This window comes from Rhinolophus ferrumequinum, chromosome X (genome assembly GCF_004115265.2).
Source record: "Rhinolophus ferrumequinum isolate MPI-CBG mRhiFer1 chromosome X, mRhiFer1_v1.p, whole genome shotgun sequence".
Lineage (NCBI taxonomy): Eukaryota > Metazoa > Chordata > Mammalia > Chiroptera > Rhinolophidae > Rhinolophus > Rhinolophus ferrumequinum.
The window spans coordinates 39,858,860-39,875,028 of record NC_046284.1 but is presented as its reverse complement, the minus strand read 5'-3'; the positions used below and the strand labels follow the sequence as shown (position 1 = coordinate 39,875,028).

The 16,169-nt window shown below is 67.8% G+C and overlaps 1 protein-coding gene across 1 annotated transcript; it reads right to left on the bottom strand.

Moving 5' to 3' along the window:
• Positions 1 to 10,454: 10,454 nt before the first annotated feature.
• LOC117036437 (collagen alpha-1(I) chain-like) lies at positions 10,455 to 14,369 on the bottom strand. Its single transcript, XM_033131398.1, has 6 exons — positions 14,361 to 14,369; positions 12,309 to 13,764; positions 11,788 to 12,121; positions 11,362 to 11,625; positions 11,119 to 11,239; positions 10,455 to 10,700 (listed from the first exon to the last, which is right to left on the bottom strand). Exons 1-6 carry the CDS (start codon positions 14,367 to 14,369, stop codon positions 10,455 to 10,457), a joined length of 2,430 nt encoding a protein of 809 aa, XP_032987289.1.
• Positions 14,370 to 16,169: the final 1,800 nt, after the last annotated feature.

Sequence of the window (16,169 nt, the reverse complement as noted above, 5' to 3'; positions counted from 1 at the left end):
GACTGGGAGCTTCCCCTGCTTGTGCTGGAAGATGGCGGCTGCCGAAGCCACGCCTCCAGCCGCCACTGGGGAGCCCGGGGCTGCTAGGAGGGCAAGTCAGGCTCCTCGCACTGCGTGCGTCCCTTTGGAGGCCACTCTGGAGTTGTGCGGCCCGCAGGCTGGCCACGGGGCCGGGACCGAACGCCCTGGGTGCCCCAGACCCACCCCGCCGGCCACCACAGGCCTTCCCTGGTTTGCTCCACACACCCAGGGTCCGCAGGCCGCGCTGAAAATGATTCCGCTTGGTGGCACTGTGGCCCCAGAAATGAGGCCGCCCTGGAGAGCCTGGCCTCTCCCTCCGCCCTTTGTGACTCAAAAAAGGCCCAGGGAGGCCCCAGGAGCCACCCTGGCTTCCCGAGTGGGGTTGGCTCCACTGGGGTGCTGGGGGAGCTGGTGTGTCTGCCTTTGGGCTTCTGGTGGGGAGTCCGAGTATACCTAAGGAGGACATCACAGGCACTGCACGCCCCCGGGGATCCCTCTCCCTGTCTCGTCTCTCGGGGGGTAGAAGTCCACCCTCCCGGGGAAGAGGGTGCCTGTATTGTCCGTGCACCTGCTCACCGATATCCCTGGGGGTCTTCTGGGGCCCAGCCCCAGCTCTCCCGGGGCACCGACTCGGGGGTCTGGCCTTGCTTGCCCTCTCCTCCGGGCATCCCTGCCTCTCTTCTGCTCTGCCAGGGCCGCCGCCCCCTCTGGCTTGAGGAGCAGGCCCCAAGAGGGACTAGGCCATTGTGGCTGCCTCAGAGGAGGTGAGAGGGCCCGGTCAGGCGAGAAGCCTGGGTGGCAGACTGCCCCTGCTCACCCGGGCTTGGGGCCTGGGGCTGGTGTTGGGGAGGGCAACCGCAGTGGGGGGGTCACGTGCCATCCCTCGCCACCGCCCCCCACCCCCCCAGAGTGCCCCAGAATGGTTGTGGGTTGTGGGTGCGCATGTGGTCCACGACGGGACAGGTGGAGTCTCCAGGGTCTCCATGGACCCGGGTAGGAGACCTCGGTGAGGGCCATTTCGTCAGCGGCCCCTTCCGGGAAGTTCTCCCTGTGGGTGTGACTGTATTCCTCCCCACCCCGCCCAGCGCCCCCTGCCCGGTCCAACCACCGCCATCATGTATCCACCCACCCGTGCGCGGATGCAGAAATACACGCACCACTTGTGTAGGCGTGCAGGCGCGTGCCTGTGGGCACTGATGTAAACTTTCTTCTCTCCTGTACTTTCCCTTGCCACCGCCTGGTTCGTGCCACTGTGGGTGAAAAATTTGCCCCCGTCAAGGCGGGAGTCAGTCCCTTAGCGATGCGCGAGCACTGCTCCCAACTTGTCCCTCAGTTTCCCAACCGCGTCCCTGCGGGGTGAACCGCTTATGACCTTGCCTTCCTTGGTCCCCTGTGCTTCTGGGCTTTAAGGCAAATGACAGCCATGGGGCCCAGAGGGCCCGCTCTCCCCGAGGTCAGCGGCCGTGACCCCACGAGGCACGTGCCGTGAGGTATGCTCTTTCGCCTTGGGCGGCTCTCACAGCACCTGGCTCCCCCGGCCTTGTCAACGTCTGTGCGGAGTGACCTCCGGTCCTGCTCGATCCTGTCCCTGCCTTGTCCGCCAGGGATGGGGGTCCGCTTGCCCTCGCATCCCCGCCTGGGGAGGGAGAGCGTAGGTCATTTCGCGTGTCCCTCCACCCCGGACACCGGGATCCTCTCTTCTTTCGCCGTCTCCTCTCTTGTATGTGGGACTCCACTGGCGATGGGGTGGCGTCCAGAGCGCTACGGGCCAAAGTGCCAGTGGGCCTGACCAGCATACGCTTTCCAGGGGAAAGCGGTTGGGAGAAACGTCACTTGGCCACATCCTAGGTCAAACGCCCTTACACCCCCTGCCCCCCGGGACCCCACAGTCCGTCCTGTGCAACTCTGTGCAGGAGGGGGTGGGGAACCGACAGGACAGAGCTGGTGCCCGTTGACCCGCGAGTCGGTGGAGCTGAGTCGAGTTTGAGGGCTTGGACCCGGGTCCCGGCCCGGTTCAGGCCTCGGCACCCTCAGGACAGCGGCCACCGACCCGACCGTTCCTCCTCCCACCGCGTCCAGTGGCAGGCGGAGCAGCTGTCACAGCCGCTCGGGGGTGGGGGGAGCGGTCGGAGCGGACCCTTTGCGGAGAGCCCAGCCTGTGAGTCAGTGAGCCCCCTGCGCCTGGGGTGCTGGCCTCCATGCCCGTTCGTCCCGTCGTCTCCTGTCCTGTTCGCTCTCGGGCCCCCGTTCACTGCACCAGGGGTCTCCACCGGGCCAGCGAGGACTTGGCTCGGGCGGCTGAGACAGTATTAAGAGTGTGCATACCTGCTGAGGGCGGGGGAGAGAGGTGAGTGGCGGGGATGGCGTGAGCCGCTAGCGCTGCCCCTCCGAGTGGGACTGCTTGAGGTCCGGCGGGCAGGCTGGGAACCCCGGGTGGGTCGCAGTCAGGCCCCGCTTTGAATGAGCCCCACCACACCCTGGCTGCGGGTGCCTCGGACCGTGTGGGCGTGTCCCCCCAGGTCTGGGGTTGACCCAGGTTGCCAGCCCCAGGTACAGCTCCCGATACGGGATCGCTGCCCGCCTGGCCCCGTGAGAAGTCACAGCTTGCTGGTCGCCAAAGCAGCCGCCCGGCACCCCACACGTTGGAGGGTCTGCAGGGTGGAGCGCCGGACTTTGAGGCCCATCCCGCCCCGACACCCCCAAAGTGGCCAAGTTCCCTGGCCACCTCCTGTTGGCCCTCTTGGACAGCCCTTGGGCCTTGTCCTTGTTTTTCTTGGTTTGTTTGTTTGTTTCCGTTTTCGCCTTGCTGCGTTCTTTGCCCCTTAGCGCAGGGCGGCGGGAGAGGACTGGGGTGGGGGCGGGGGAAGGGCAGGTTGGCATTCAGTGGTGCGACACTGCCAACGAGAGGACCTGCTCTGCGGATTCCCGGGGACCGTGCACTGTCCCTTCCTGGGGAGGAGGGTGATGAAGGGGTGCGGTCGGCGGCGGGGGCCGGTGTCCCCGTCAGGTCCAGGGCTTGGCCGGGACACGGGCCGTGCCCCTGCCAGCTGTCGAGTCGGGCGTGGGGGCGAGGCCCGCGGGCTCGGGCGCCCGGCGTGGGGGGCCCTCGGGGCCCCGGCGCCCGCCATGTCCGGGCGGGACAAGAGGAAGCTGCTGTGAAGGAGCCCGAGCCAGCGGCCCATGGGCATTAGGCCCCTTGTCCAGTCCCCTTCGGAGCAAAGTCGGGTTCGGCCCGGGCGGGCCCGGCGCCCTGGAAGCCGCTCTCGGCCCGTGGTGCTGTGCGTGGCGGCCCGGCCAGGCCAGTCCCAAGACACCCTCCCGCTCGCCCACCCCCACCCCCCGCCGTCCTCCTCCACCCCCTCTTACCCCCACTGTCCCGCCCCCTGCCTCGGGCACCCAGCTGCGTGGCCCTTGTTGGCGACCTTCGAGGCAGGCCCAGCGACGCTGCTCTGGCCGGCTCATCCACGGCATGTGCAGCCTGGTCACCCCGTGCCAAGGGGGCCCGCGACCCAGCCGGAGCCGCAGGCCCCGAACGGGAGGCAAAGGCCCTGGTCAGGGCGGGAGGAGCCCTTCTCCTGGGCCGAGGAATCCAATCGGCAGCAGTTTCCGTGCCAGTGTCCCGGGCTGTCCAGGATCCTGGCAGAGGCTTGTCGCCAGGGCTCCCAGCGATCCCGGACGCACCTGCCCAGCAGGAGAGGGCAGCAGGTGTAGAGGACCTGGAGTACAGAGGAGTGAAGTGCTTGCGGACTCGGCCTTTCTTGGCCAACTTCCCCAGGAGGCCCTGAGCGTCAGTTGGGCCACGAGAAGGAATGGCCCTGGCTTCCACTCACCAGGCTCTCAGTGGCCAGGGAACCAAGGTTAGGTCTCAAGATGCTGCCTCAGGCTCTCCGCTGCCGGGTTGAGAGAGACGCCCCCACCCTCCTCTCCCCAGGTTGCAGTGTCCACCGCTGATGGAGAGTGTCTGCCCAGCCCAGGAACGACGTGCCTACGGCCGGGCACCCGCTTGTTTCCCCGGATGAGATCCCAGGCGGTCCCGGGAGGCCCCGTCGGGAAGAACTTGTGTGTGTGGGGGGGGTGCCTGTCTCCTGCCCCTTGGCTACTCCTCCACTTGTGGCTGTGGGGGGTGCGGGGGGAGGGGGGTGGCAGCGGTGCTCAGCGGGGATGGGAGCAGGTGTCCAGGCTCAGGGCCTCCCTCCGCACACATCCTTTGTTTTACCGCTCCTGGACGGGTGCGGAAACCTGCTCTCGTGGTCCCTGCGCCCTCTCTTCAGGTTGGGAGGTCCCTCTTGGCCCTACTCCCCAGCGAGCTTAGGTCTCAGGTGCGCACAGCCTTCGGGGGCCAACCCTCCCCGCCCCGCTCCGCGGTCAGGTCCTGACCTCCACCATGGGATTGGACCTCAGCCCCAGGTGGTCTCGGCCTGCCTTCTCTGGCCGAGGCCCAGGAAAAGGGCGTCCCTGGGCTCCTGCGTTCCAGAGCAGTAGTGCGGACAGAGGGCCTCCATCACCTCAGCCCGGAGGGCGAGGCCCCTCTCCAAGCAGGGACCCTAGCCCTGTGTGGTCTGATCGCCTGGGATCCAGGGCCCGGTGGCCACAGGGCACAGCAAGGGCCGCCTGGGACGCTCGTGGGGCCTGGGACCCGGCCTCCCTTTGGCGCCAGCAAAAGGAAGCCAAACAGGGCTCTTCCCTCTTTCGGTGCCAGGCCCCTGCCCTGCTTGCCTCTTCCCCGTCTGGGTCCAGCAGCAGAGAAACAGGGAATTCTCCAGCGGGTCTGGAAAATGCTACCTCCCTCAGGGCGCCCGCCACCTCCCCCTTGTCCCGGGTTTCCCTGGCGGCTGGGACCAGGGCGCACCAGGGGGGAATCGCGTCCCGGGCTCCCCGTGGCCCCCTAGGCCCCACGGGGAGCCTACTGGCCGAACTGGCTCCTGCAAGGAGGGCAAGGATGGGAGTCATGGGCCAGAAGCCCCGGACTGGGAGCTTCCCCTGCTTGTGCTGGAAGATGGCGGCTGCCGAAGCCACGCCTCCAGCCGCCACTGGGGAGCCCCGGGCTGCTAGGAGGGCAAGTCAGGCTCCTCGCACTGCGTGCGTCCCTTTGGAGGCCACTCTGGAGTTGTGCGGCCCGCAGGCTGGCCACGGGGCCGGGACCGAACGCCCTGGGTGCCCCAGACCCACCCCGCCGGCCACCACAGGCCTTCCCTGGTTTGCTCCACACACCCAGGGTCCGCAGGCCGCGCTGAAAATGATTCCGCTTGGTGGCACTGTGGCCCCAGAAATGAGGCCGCCCTGGAGAGCCTGGCCTCTCCCTCCGCCCTTTGTGACTCAAAAAAGGCCCAGGGAGGCCCCAGGAGCCACCCCGGCTTCCCGAGTGGGGTTGGCTCCACTGGGGTGCTGGGGGAGCTGGTGTGTCTGCCTTTGGGCTTCTGGTGGGGAGTCCGAGTATACCTAAGGAGGACATCACAGGCACTGCACGCCCCCGGGGATCCCTCTCCCTGTCTCGTCTCTCGGGGGGTAGAAGTCCACCCTCCCGGGGAAGAGGGTGCCTGTATTGTCCGTGCACCTGCTCACCGATATCCCTGGGGGTCTTCTGGGGCCCAGCCCCAGCTCTCCCGGGGCACCGACTCGGGGGTCTGGCCTTGCTTGCCCTCTCCTCCGGGCATCCCTGCCTCTCTTCTGCTCTGCCAGGGCCGCCGCCCCCTCTGGCTTGAGGAGCAGGCCCCAAGAGGGACTAGGCCATTGTGGCTGCCTCAGAGGAGGTGAGAGGGCCCGGTCAGGCGAGAAGCCTGGGTGGCAGACTGCCCCTGCTCACCCGGGCTTGGGGCCTGGGGCTGGTGTTGGGGAGGGCAACCGCAGTGGGGGGGTCACGTGCCATCCCTCGCCACCGCCCCCCACCCCCCCCAGAGTGCCCCAGAATGGTTGTGGGTTGTGGGTGCGCATGTGGTCCACGACGGGACAGGTGGAGACTCCAGGGTCTCCATGGACCCGGGTAGGAGACCTCGGTGAGGGCCATTTCGTCAGCGGCCCCTTCCGGGAAGTTCTCCCTGTGGGTGTGACTGTATTCCTCCCCACCCCGCCCAGCGCCCCCTGCCCGGTCCAACCACCGCCATCATGTATCCACCCACCCGTGCGCGGATGCAGAAATACACGCACCACTTGTGTAGGCGTGCAGGCGCGTGCCTGTGGGCACTGATGTAAACTTTCTTCTCTCCTGTACTTTCCCTTGCCACCGCCTGGTTCGTGCCACTGTGGGTGAAAAATTTGCCCCCGTCAAGGCGGGAGTCAGTCCCTTAGCGATGCGCGAGCACTGCTCCCAACTTGTCCCTCAGTTTCCCAACCGCGTCCCTGCGGGGTGAACCGCTTATGACCTTGCCTTCCTTGGTCCCCTGTGCTTCTGGGCTTTAAGGCAAATGACAGCCATGGGGCCCAGAGGGCCCGCTCTCCCCGAGGTCAGCGGCCGTGACCCCACGAGGCACGTGCCGTGAGGTATGCTCTTTCGCCTTGGGCGGCTCTCACAGCACCTGGCTCCCCCGGCCTTGTCAACGTCTGTGCGGAGTGACCTCCGGTCCTGCTCGATCCTGTCCCTGCCTTGTCCGCCAGGGATGGGGGTCCGCTTGCCCTCGCATCCCCGCCTGGGGAGGGAGAGCGTAGGTCATTTCGCGTGTCCCTTCACCCCGGACACCGGGATCCTCTCTTCTTTCGCCGTCTCCTCTCTTGTATGTGGGACTCCACTGGCGATGGGGTGGCGTCCAGAGCGCTACGGGCCAAAGTGCCAGTGGGCCTGACCAGCATACGCTTTCCAGGGGAAAGCGGTTGGGAGAAACGTCACTTGGCCACATCCTAGGTCAAACGCCCTTACACCCCCTGCCCCCCGGGACCCCACAGTCCGTCCTGTGCAACTGTGTGCAGGAGGGGGTGGGGGGCCGACAGGACAGAGCTGGTGCCCGTAGACCCGCGAGTCGGTGGAGCTGAGTCGAGTTTGAGGGCTTGGACCCGGGCCCGGGCCCGGTTCAGGCCTCGGCACCCTCAGGACAGCGGCCACCGACCCGACCGTTCCTCTTCCCACCGCGTCCAGTGGCAGGCGGAGCAGCTGCCACAGCCGCTCGGGGGGAGCGGTCGGAGCGGACCCTTTGCGGAGAGCCCAGCCTGTGAGTCAGTGAGCCCCCTGCGCCTGGGGTGCTGGCCTCCATGCCCCTTCGTCCCGTCGTCTCCTGTCCTGTTCGCTCTCGGGCCCCCGTTCACTGCACCGGGGGTCTCCACCGGGCCAGCGAGGACTTGGCTCGGGCGGCTGAGACAGTATTAAGAGTGTGCATACCTGCTGAGGGCGGGGGAGAGAGGTGAGTGGCGGGGATGGCGTGAGCTGCTAGCGCTACCCCTCCGAGTGGGACTGCTTGAGGTCCGGCGGGCAGGCTGGGAACCCCGGGTGGGGCGCAGTCAGGCCCCGCTTTGAATGAGCCCCACCACACCCTGGCTGCGGGTGCCTGGGACCGTGTGGGCGTGTCCCCCCAGGTCTGCGGTTGACCCAGGTTGCCAGCCCCAGGTACAGCTCCCGATACGGGATCGCTGCCCGCCTGGCCCCGTGAGAAGTCACAGCTTGCTGGTCGCCAAAGCAGCCGCCCGGCACCCCACACGTTGGAGGGTCTGCAGGGTGGAGCGCCGGACTTTGAGGCCCATCCCGCCCCGACACCCCCAAAGTGGCCAGGTTCCCTGGCCACCTCCTGTTGGCCCTCTTGGACAGCCCTTGGGCCTTTTCCTTGTTTTTCTTGGTTTGTTTGTTTGTTTCCGTTTTCGCCTTGCTGCGTTCTTTGCCCCTTAGCGCAGGGCGGCGGGAGAGGACTGGGGTGGGGGCGGGGGAAGGGCAGGTTGGCATTCAGTGGTGCGACACTGCCAACGAGAGGACCTGCTCTGCGGATTCCCGGGGACCGTGCACTGTCCCTTCCTGGGGAGGAGGGTGATGAAGGGGTGCGGTCGGCGGCGGGGGCCGGTGTCCCCGTCAGGTCCAGGGCTTGGCCGGGACACGGGCCGTGCCCCTGCCAGCTGTCGAGTCGGGCGTGGGGGCGAGGCCCGCGGGCTCGGGCGCCCGGCGTGGGGGGCCCTCGGGGCCCCGGCGCCCGCCATGTCCGGGCGGGACAAGAGGAAGCTGCTGTGAAGGAGCCCGAGCCAGCGGCCCATGGGCATTAGGCCCCTTGTCCAGTCCCCTTCGGAGCAAAGTCGGGTTCGGCCCGGGCGGGCCCGGCGCCCTGGAAGCCGCTCTCGGCCCGTGGTGCTGTGCGTGGCGGCCCGGCCAGGCCAGTCCCAAGACACCCTCCCGCTCGCCCACCCCCACCCCCCGCCGTCCTCCTCCACCCCCTCTTACCCCCACTGTCCCGCCCCCTGCCTCGGGCACCCAGCTGCGTGGCCCTTGTTGGCGACCTTCGAGGCAGGCTCAGCGACGCTGCTCTGGCCGGCTCATCCACGGCATGTGCAGCCTGGTCACCCCGTGCCAAGGGGGCCCGCGACCCAGCCGGAGCCGCAGGCCCCGAACGGGAGGCAAAGGCCCTGGTCAGGGCGGGAGGAGCCCTTCTCCTGGGCCGAGGAATGCAATCGGCAGCAGCTTCCGTGCCAGTGTCCCGGGCTGTCCAGGATCCTGGCAGAGGCTTGTCGCCAGGGCTCCCAGCGATCCCGAAAGCACCTGCCCAGCAGGAGACGGCAGCAGGTGTAGAGGACCTGGAGTACAGAGGAGTGAAGGTGCTTGCGGACTCGGCCTTTCTTGGCCAACTTCCCCAGGAGGCCCTGAGCGTCAGTTGGGCCACGAGAAGGAATGGCCCTGGCTTCCACTCACCAGGCTCCCAGTGGCCAGGGAACCAAGGTTAGGTCTCAAGATGCTGCCTCAGGCTCTCCGCTGCCGGGTTGAGAGAGACGCCCCCACCCTCCTCTCCCCAGGTTGCAGTGTCCACCGCTGATGGAGAGTGTCTGCCCAGCCCAGGAACGACGTGCCTACGGCCGGGCACCCGCTTGTTTCCCCGGATGAGATCCCAGGCGGTCCCGGGAGGCCCCGTCGGGAAGAACTTGTGTGTGTGGGGGGGGTGCCTGTCTCCTGCCCCTTGGCTACTCCTCCACTTGTGGCTGTGGGGGGTGCAGGGGGAGGGGGGTGGCAGCGGTGCTCAGCGGGGATGGGAGCAGGTGTCCAGGCTCAGGGCCTCCCTCCGCACACATCCTTTGTTTTACCGCTCCTGGACGGGTGCGGAAACCTGCTCTCGTGCTCCCTGCGCCCTCTCTTCAGGTTGGGAGGTCCCTCTTGGCCCTACTCCCCAGCGAGCTTAGGTCTCAGGTGCGCACAGCCTTCGGGGGCCAACCCTCCCCGCCCCGCTCCGCGGTCAGGTCCTGACCTCCACCATGGGATTGGACCTCAGCCCCAGGTGGTCTCGGCCTGCCTTCTCTGGCCGAGGCCCAGGAAAAGGGCGTCCCTGGGCTCCTGCGTTCCAGAGCAGTAGTGCGGACAGAGGGCCTCCATCACCTCAGCCCGGAGGGCGAGGCCCCTCTCCAAGCAGGGACCCTAGCCCTGTGTGGTCTGATCGCCTGGGATCCAGGGCCCGGTGGCCACAGGGCACAGCAAGGGCCGCCTGGGACGCTCGTGGGGCCTGGGACCCGGCCTCCCTTTGGCGCCAGCAAAAGGAAGCCAAACAGGGCTCTTCCCTCTTTCGGTGCCAGGCCCCTGCCCTGCTTGCCTCTTCCCCGTCTGGGTCCAGCAGCAGAGAAACAGGGAATTCTCCAGCGGGTCTGGAAAATGCTACCTCCCTCAGGGCGCCCGCCACCTCCCCCTTGTCCCGGGTTTCCCTGGCGGCTGGGACCAGGGCGCACCAGGGGGGAATCGCGTCCCGGGCTCCCCGTGGCCCCCTAGGCCCCACGGGGAGCCTACTGGCCGAACTGGCTCCTGCAAGGAGGGCAAGGATGGGAGTCATGGGCCAGAAGCCCCGGACTGGGAGCTTCCCCTGCTTGTGCTGGAAGATGGCGGCTGCCGAAGCCACGCCTCCAGCCGCCACTGGGGAGCCCCGGGCTGCTAGGAGGGCAAGTCAGGCTCCTCGCACTGCGTGCGTCCCTTTGGAGGCCACTCTGGAGTTGTGCGGCCCGCAGGCTGGCCACGGGGCCGGGACCGAACGCCCTGGGTGCCCCAGACCCACCCCGCCGGCCACCACAGGCCTTCCCTGGTTTGCTCCACACACCCAGGGTCCGCAGGCCGCGCTGAAAATGATTCCGCTTGGTGGCACTGTGGCCCCAGAAATGAGGCCGCCCTGGAGAGCCTGGCCTCTCCCTCCGCCCTTTGTGACTCAAAAAAGGCCCAGGGAGGCCCCAGGAGCCACCCCGGCTTCCCGAGTGGGGTTGGCTCCACTGGGGTGCTGGGGGAGCTGGTGTGTCTGCCTTTGGGCTTCTGGTGGGGAGTCCGAGTATACCTAAGGAGGACATCACAGGCACTGCACGCCCCCGGGGATCCCTCTCCCTGTCTCGTCTCTCGGGGGGTAGAAGTCCACCCTCCCGGGGAAGAGGGTGCCTGTATTGTCCGTGCACCTGCTCACCGATATCCCTGGGGGTCTTCTGGGGCCCAGCCCCAGCTCTCCCGGGGCACCGACTCGGGGGTCTGGCCTTGCTTGCCCTCTCCTCCGGGCATCCCTGCCTCTCTTCTGCTCTGCCAGGGCCGCCGCCCCCTCTGGCTTGAGGAGCAGGCCCCAAGAGGGACTAGGCCATTGTGGCTGCCTCAGAGGAGGTGAGAGGGCCCGGTCAGGCGAGAAGCCTGGGTGGCAGACTGCCCCTGCTCACCCGGGCTTGGGGCCTGGGGCTGGTGTTGGGGAGGGCAACCGCAGTGGGGGGGTCACGTGCCATCCCTCGCCACCGCCCCCCACCCCCCCAGAGTGCCCCAGAATGGTTGTGGGTTGTGGGTGCGCATGTGGTCCACGACGGGACAGGTGGAGTCTCCAGGGTCTCCATGGACCCGGGTAGGAGACCTCGGTGAGGGCCATTTCGTCAGCGGCCCCTTCCGGGAAGTTCTCCCTGTGGGTGTGACTGTATTCCTCCCCACCCCGCCCAGCGCCCCCTGCCCGGTCCAACCACCGCCATCATGTATCCACCCACCCGTGCGCGGATGCAGAAATACACGCACCACTTGTGTAGGCGTGCAGGCGCGTGCCTGTGGGCACTGATGTAAACTTTCTTCTCTCCTGTACTTTCCCTTGCCACCGCCTGGTTCGTGCCACTGTGGGTGAAAAATTTGCCCCCGTCAAGGCGGGAGTCAGTCCCTTAGCGATGCGCGAGCACTGCTCCCAACTTGTCCCTCAGTTTCCCAACCGCGTCCCTGCGGGGTGAACCGCTTATGACCTTGCCTTCCTTGGTCCCCTGTGCTTCTGGGCTTTAAGGCAAATGACAGCCATGGGGCCCAGAGGGCCCGCTCTCCCCGAGGTCAGCGGCCGTGACCCCACGAGGCACGTGCCGTGAGGTATGCTCTTTCGCCTTGGGCGGCTCTCACAGCACCTGGCTCCCCCGGCCTTGTCAACGTCTGTGCGGAGTGACCTCCGGTCCTGCTCGATCCTGTCCCTGCCTTGTCCGCCAGGGATGGGGGTCCGCTTGCCCTCGCATCCCCGCCTGGGGAGGGAGAGCGTAGGTCATTTCGCGTGTCCCTTCACCCCGGACACCGGGATCCTCTCTTCTTTCGCCGTCTCCTCTCTTGTATGTGGGACTCCACTGGCGATGGGGTGGCGTCCAGAGCGCTACGGGCCAAAGTGCCAGTGGGCCTGACCAGCATACGCTTTCCAGGGGAAAGCGGTTGGGAGAAACGTCACTTGGCCACATCCTAGGTCAAACGCCCTTACACCCCCTGCCCCCCGGGACCCCACAGTCCGTCCTGTGCAACTGTGTGCAGGAGGGGGTGGGGGGCCGACAGGACAGAGCTGGTGCCCGTAGACCCGCGAGTCGGTGGAGCTGAGTCGAGTTTGAGGGCTTGGACCCGGGCCCGGGCCCGGTTCAGGCCTCGGCACCCTCAGGACAGCGGCCACCGACCCGACCGTTCCTCTTCCCACCGCGTCCAGTGGCAGGCGGAGCAGCTGCCACAGCCGCTCGGGGGGAGCGGTCGGAGCGGACCCTTTGCGGAGAGCCCAGCCTGTGAGTCAGTGAGCCCCCTGCGCCTGGGGTGCTGGCCTCCATGCCCCTTCGTCCCGTCGTCTCCTGTCCTGTTCGCTCTCGGGCCCCCGTTCACTGCACCGGGGGTCTCCACCGGGCCAGCGAGGACTTGGCTCGGGCGGCTGAGACAGTATTAAGAGTGTGCATACCTGCTGAGGGCGGGGGAGAGAGGTGAGTGGCGGGGATGGCGTGAGCTGCTAGCGCTACCCCTCCGAGTGGGACTGCTTGAGGTCCGGCGGGCAGGCTGGGAACCCCGGGTGGGGCGCAGTCAGGCCCCGCTTTGAATGAGCCCCACCACACCCTGGCTGCGGGTGCCTGGGACCGTGTGGGCGTGTCCCCCCAGGTCTGCGGTTGACCCAGGTTGCCAGCCCCAGGTACAGCTCCCGATACGGGATCGCTGCCCGCCTGGCCCCGTGAGAAGTCACAGCTTGCTGGTCGCCAAAGCAGCCGCCCGGCACCCCACACGTTGGAGGGTCTGCAGGGTGGAGCGCCGGACTTTGAGGCCCATCCCGCCCCGACACCCCCAAAGTGGCCAGGTTCCCTGGCCACCTCCTGTTGGCCCTCTTGGACAGCCCTTGGGCCTTTTCCTTGTTTTTCTTGGTTTGTTTGTTTGTTTCCGTTTTCGCCTTGCTGCGTTCTTTGCCCCTTAGCGCAGGGCGGCGGGAGAGGACTGGGGTGGGGGCGGGGGAAGGGCAGGTTGGCATTCAGTGGTGCGACACTGCCAACGAGAGGACCTGCTCTGCGGATTCCCGGGGACCGTGCACTGTCCCTTCCTGGGGAGGAGGGTGATGAAGGGGTGCGGTCGGCGGCGGGGGCCGGTGTCCCCGTCAGGTCCAGGGCTTGGCCGGGACACGGGCCGTGCCCCCCGCCAGCTGTCGAGTCGGGCGTGGGGACGAGGCTCGCGGGCTCGGGCGCCCGGCGTGGGGGGCCCTCGGGGCCCCGGCGCCCGCCATGTCCGGGCGGGACAAGAGGAAGCTGCTGTGAAGGAGCCCGAGCTAGCGGCCCATGGGCATTTGGCCCCTTGTCCCATCCCCTTCGGAGCAAAGTCGGGTTCGGCCCGGGCGGGCCCGGCGCCCTGGAAGCCGCTCTCGGCCCGTGGTGCTGTGCGTGGCGGCCCGGCCAGGCCAGTCCCAAGACACCCTCCCGCTCGCCCACCCCACCCCCCGCCGTCCTCCTCCACCCCCTCTTACCCCCACTGTCCCGCCCCCTGCCTCGGGCACCCAGCTGCGTGGCCCTTGTTGGCGACCTTGGAGGCGGGCTCAGCGACGCTGCTCTGGCCGGCTCATCCACGGCATGTGCAGCCTGGTCACCCCGTGCCAAGGGGGCCCGCGACCCAGCCGGAGCCGCAGGCCCCGAACGGGAGGCAAAGGCCCTGGTCAGGGCGGGAGGAGCCCTTCTCCTGGGCCGAGGAATGCAATCGGCAGCAGCTTCCGTGCCAGTGTCCCGGGCTGTCCAGGATCCTGGCAGAGGCTTGTCGCCAGGGCTCCCAGCGATCCCGAAAGCACCTGCCCAGCAGGAGACGGCAGCAGGGGTAGAGGACCTGGAGTACAGAGGAGTGAGGTGCTTGCGGACTCGGCCTTTCTTGGCCAACTTCCCCAGGAGGCCCTGAGCGTCAGTTGGGCCACGAGAAGGAATGGCCCTGGCTTCCACTCACCAGGCTCCCAGTGGCCAGGGAACCAAGGTTAGGTCTCAAGATGCTGCCTCAGGCTCTCCGCTGCTGGGTTGAGAGAGACGCCCCCACCCTCCTCTCCCCAGGTTGCAGTGTCCACCGCTGATGGAGAGTGTCTGCCCAGCCCAGGAACGACGTGCCTACGGCCGGGCACCCGCTTGTTTCCCCGGATGAGATCCCAGGCGGTCCCGGGAGGCCCCGTCGGGAAGAACTTGTGTGTGTGGGGGGGGTGCCTGTCTCCTGCCCCTTGGCTACTCCTCCACTTGTGGCTGTGGGGGGTGCGGGGGGAGGGGGGTGGCAGCGGTGCTCAGCGGGGATGGGAGCAGGTGTCCAGGCTCAGGGCCTCCCTCCGCACACATCCTTTGCTTTACGGCTCCTGGACGGGTGCGGAAACCTGCTCTCGTGCTCCCTGCGCCCTCTCTTCAGGTTGGGAGGTCCCTCTTGGCCCTACTCCCCAGCGAGCTTAGGTCTCAGGTGCGCACAGCCTTCGGCGGCCAACCCTCCCCGCCCCGCTCCGCGGTCAGGTCCTGACCTCCACCATGGGATTGGAACTCAGCCCCAGGTGGTCTCGGCCTGCCTTCTCTGGCCGAGGCCCAGGAAAAGGGCGTCCCTGGGCTCCTGCGTTCCAGAGCAGTAGTGCGGACAGAGGGCCTCCATCACCTCAGCCCGGAGGGCGAGGCCCCTCTCCAAGCAGGGACCCTAGCCCTGTGTGGTGTGATCGCCTGGGATCCAGGGCCCGGTGGCCACAGGGCACAGCAAGGGCCGCCTGGGACGCTCGTGGGGCCTGGGACCCGGCCTCCCTTTGGCGCCAGCAAAAGGAAGCCAAACAGGGCTCTTCCCTCTTTCGGTGCCAGGCCCCTGCCCTGCTTGCCTCTTCCCCGTCTGGGTCCAGCAGCAGAGAAACAGGGAATTCTCCAGCGGGTCTGGAAAATGCTACCTCCCTCAGGGCGCCCGCCACCTCCCCCTTGTCCCGGGTTTCCCTGGCGGCTGGGACCAGGGCGCACCAGGGGGGAATCGCGTCCCGGGCTCCCCGTGGCCCCCTAGGCCCCACGGGGAGCCTACTGGCCGAACTGGCTCCTGCAAGGAGGGCAAGGATGGGAGTCATGGGCCAGAAGCCCCGGACTGGGAGCTTCCCCTGCTTGTGCTGGAAGATGGCGGCTGCCGAAGCCACGCCTCCAGCCGCCACTGGGGAGCCCGGGGCTGCTAGGAGGGCAAGTCAGGCTCCTCGCACTGCGTGCGTCCCTTTGGAGGCCACTCTGGAGTTGTGCGGCCCGCAGGCTGGCCACGGGGCCGGGACCGAACGCCCTGGGTGCCCCAGACCCACCCCGCCGGCCACCACAGGCCTTCCCTGGTTTGCTCCACACACCCAGGGTCCGCAGGCCGCGCTGAAAATGATTCCGCTTGGTGGCACTGTGGCCCCAGAAATGAGGCCGCCCTGGAGAGCCTGGCCTCTCCCTCCGCCCTTTGTGACTCAAAAAAGGCCCAGGGAGGCCCCAGGAGCCACCCCGGCTTCCCGAGTGGGGTTGGCTCCACTGGGGTGCTGGGGGAGCTGGTGTGTCTGCCTTTGGGCTTCTGGTGGGGAGTCCGAGTATACCTAAGGAGGACATCACAGGCACTGCACGCCCCCGGGGATCCCTCTCCCTGTCTCGTCTCTCGGGGGGTAGAAGTCCACCCTCCCGGGGAAGAGGGTGCCTGTATTGTCCGTGCACCTGCTCACCGATATCCCTGGGGGTCTTCTGGGGCCCAGCCCCAGCTCTCCCGGGCACCGACTCGGGGGTCTGGCCTTGCTTGCCCTCTCCTCCGGGCATCCCTGCCTCTCTTCTGCTCTGCCAGGGCCGCCGCCCCCTCTGGCTTGAGGAGCAGGCCCCAAGAGGGACTAGGCCATTGTGGCTGCCTCAGAGGAGGTGAGAGGGCCCGGTCAGGCGAGAAGCCTGGGTGGCAGACTGCCCCTGCTCACCCGGGCTTGGGGCCTGGGGCTGGTGTTGGGGAGGGCAACCGCAGTGGGGGGTCACGTGCCATCCCTCGCCACCGCCCCCCACCCCCCCAGAGTGCCCCAGAATGGTTGTGGGTTGTGGGTGCGCATGTGGTCCACGACGGGACAGGTGGAGTCTCCAGGGTCTCCATGGACCCGGGTAGGAGACCTCGGTGAGGGCCATTTCGTCAGCGGCCCTTCCGGGAAGTTCTCCCTGTGGGTGTGACTGTATTCCTCCCCACCCCGCCCAGCGCCCCCTGCCCGGTCCAACCACCGCCATCATGTATCCACCCACCCGTGCGCGGATGCAGAAATACACGCACCACTTGTGTAGGCGTGCAGGCGCGTGCCTGTGGGCACTGATGTAAA

Coding starts and splice junctions, on each gene's coding strand:
- LOC117036437 (XM_033131398.1), bottom strand. Junction 11,626..11,787: donor ACCGCTTTCCCCTGGAAAGC/GTATGCTGGTCA, acceptor CTCCCTCCCCAG/GCGGGGATGCGAGGGCAAGC. Junction 11,240..11,361: donor AGGGGACCAAGGAAGGCAAG/GTCATAAGCGGT, acceptor TTTCACCCACAG/TGGCACGAACCAGGCGGTGG.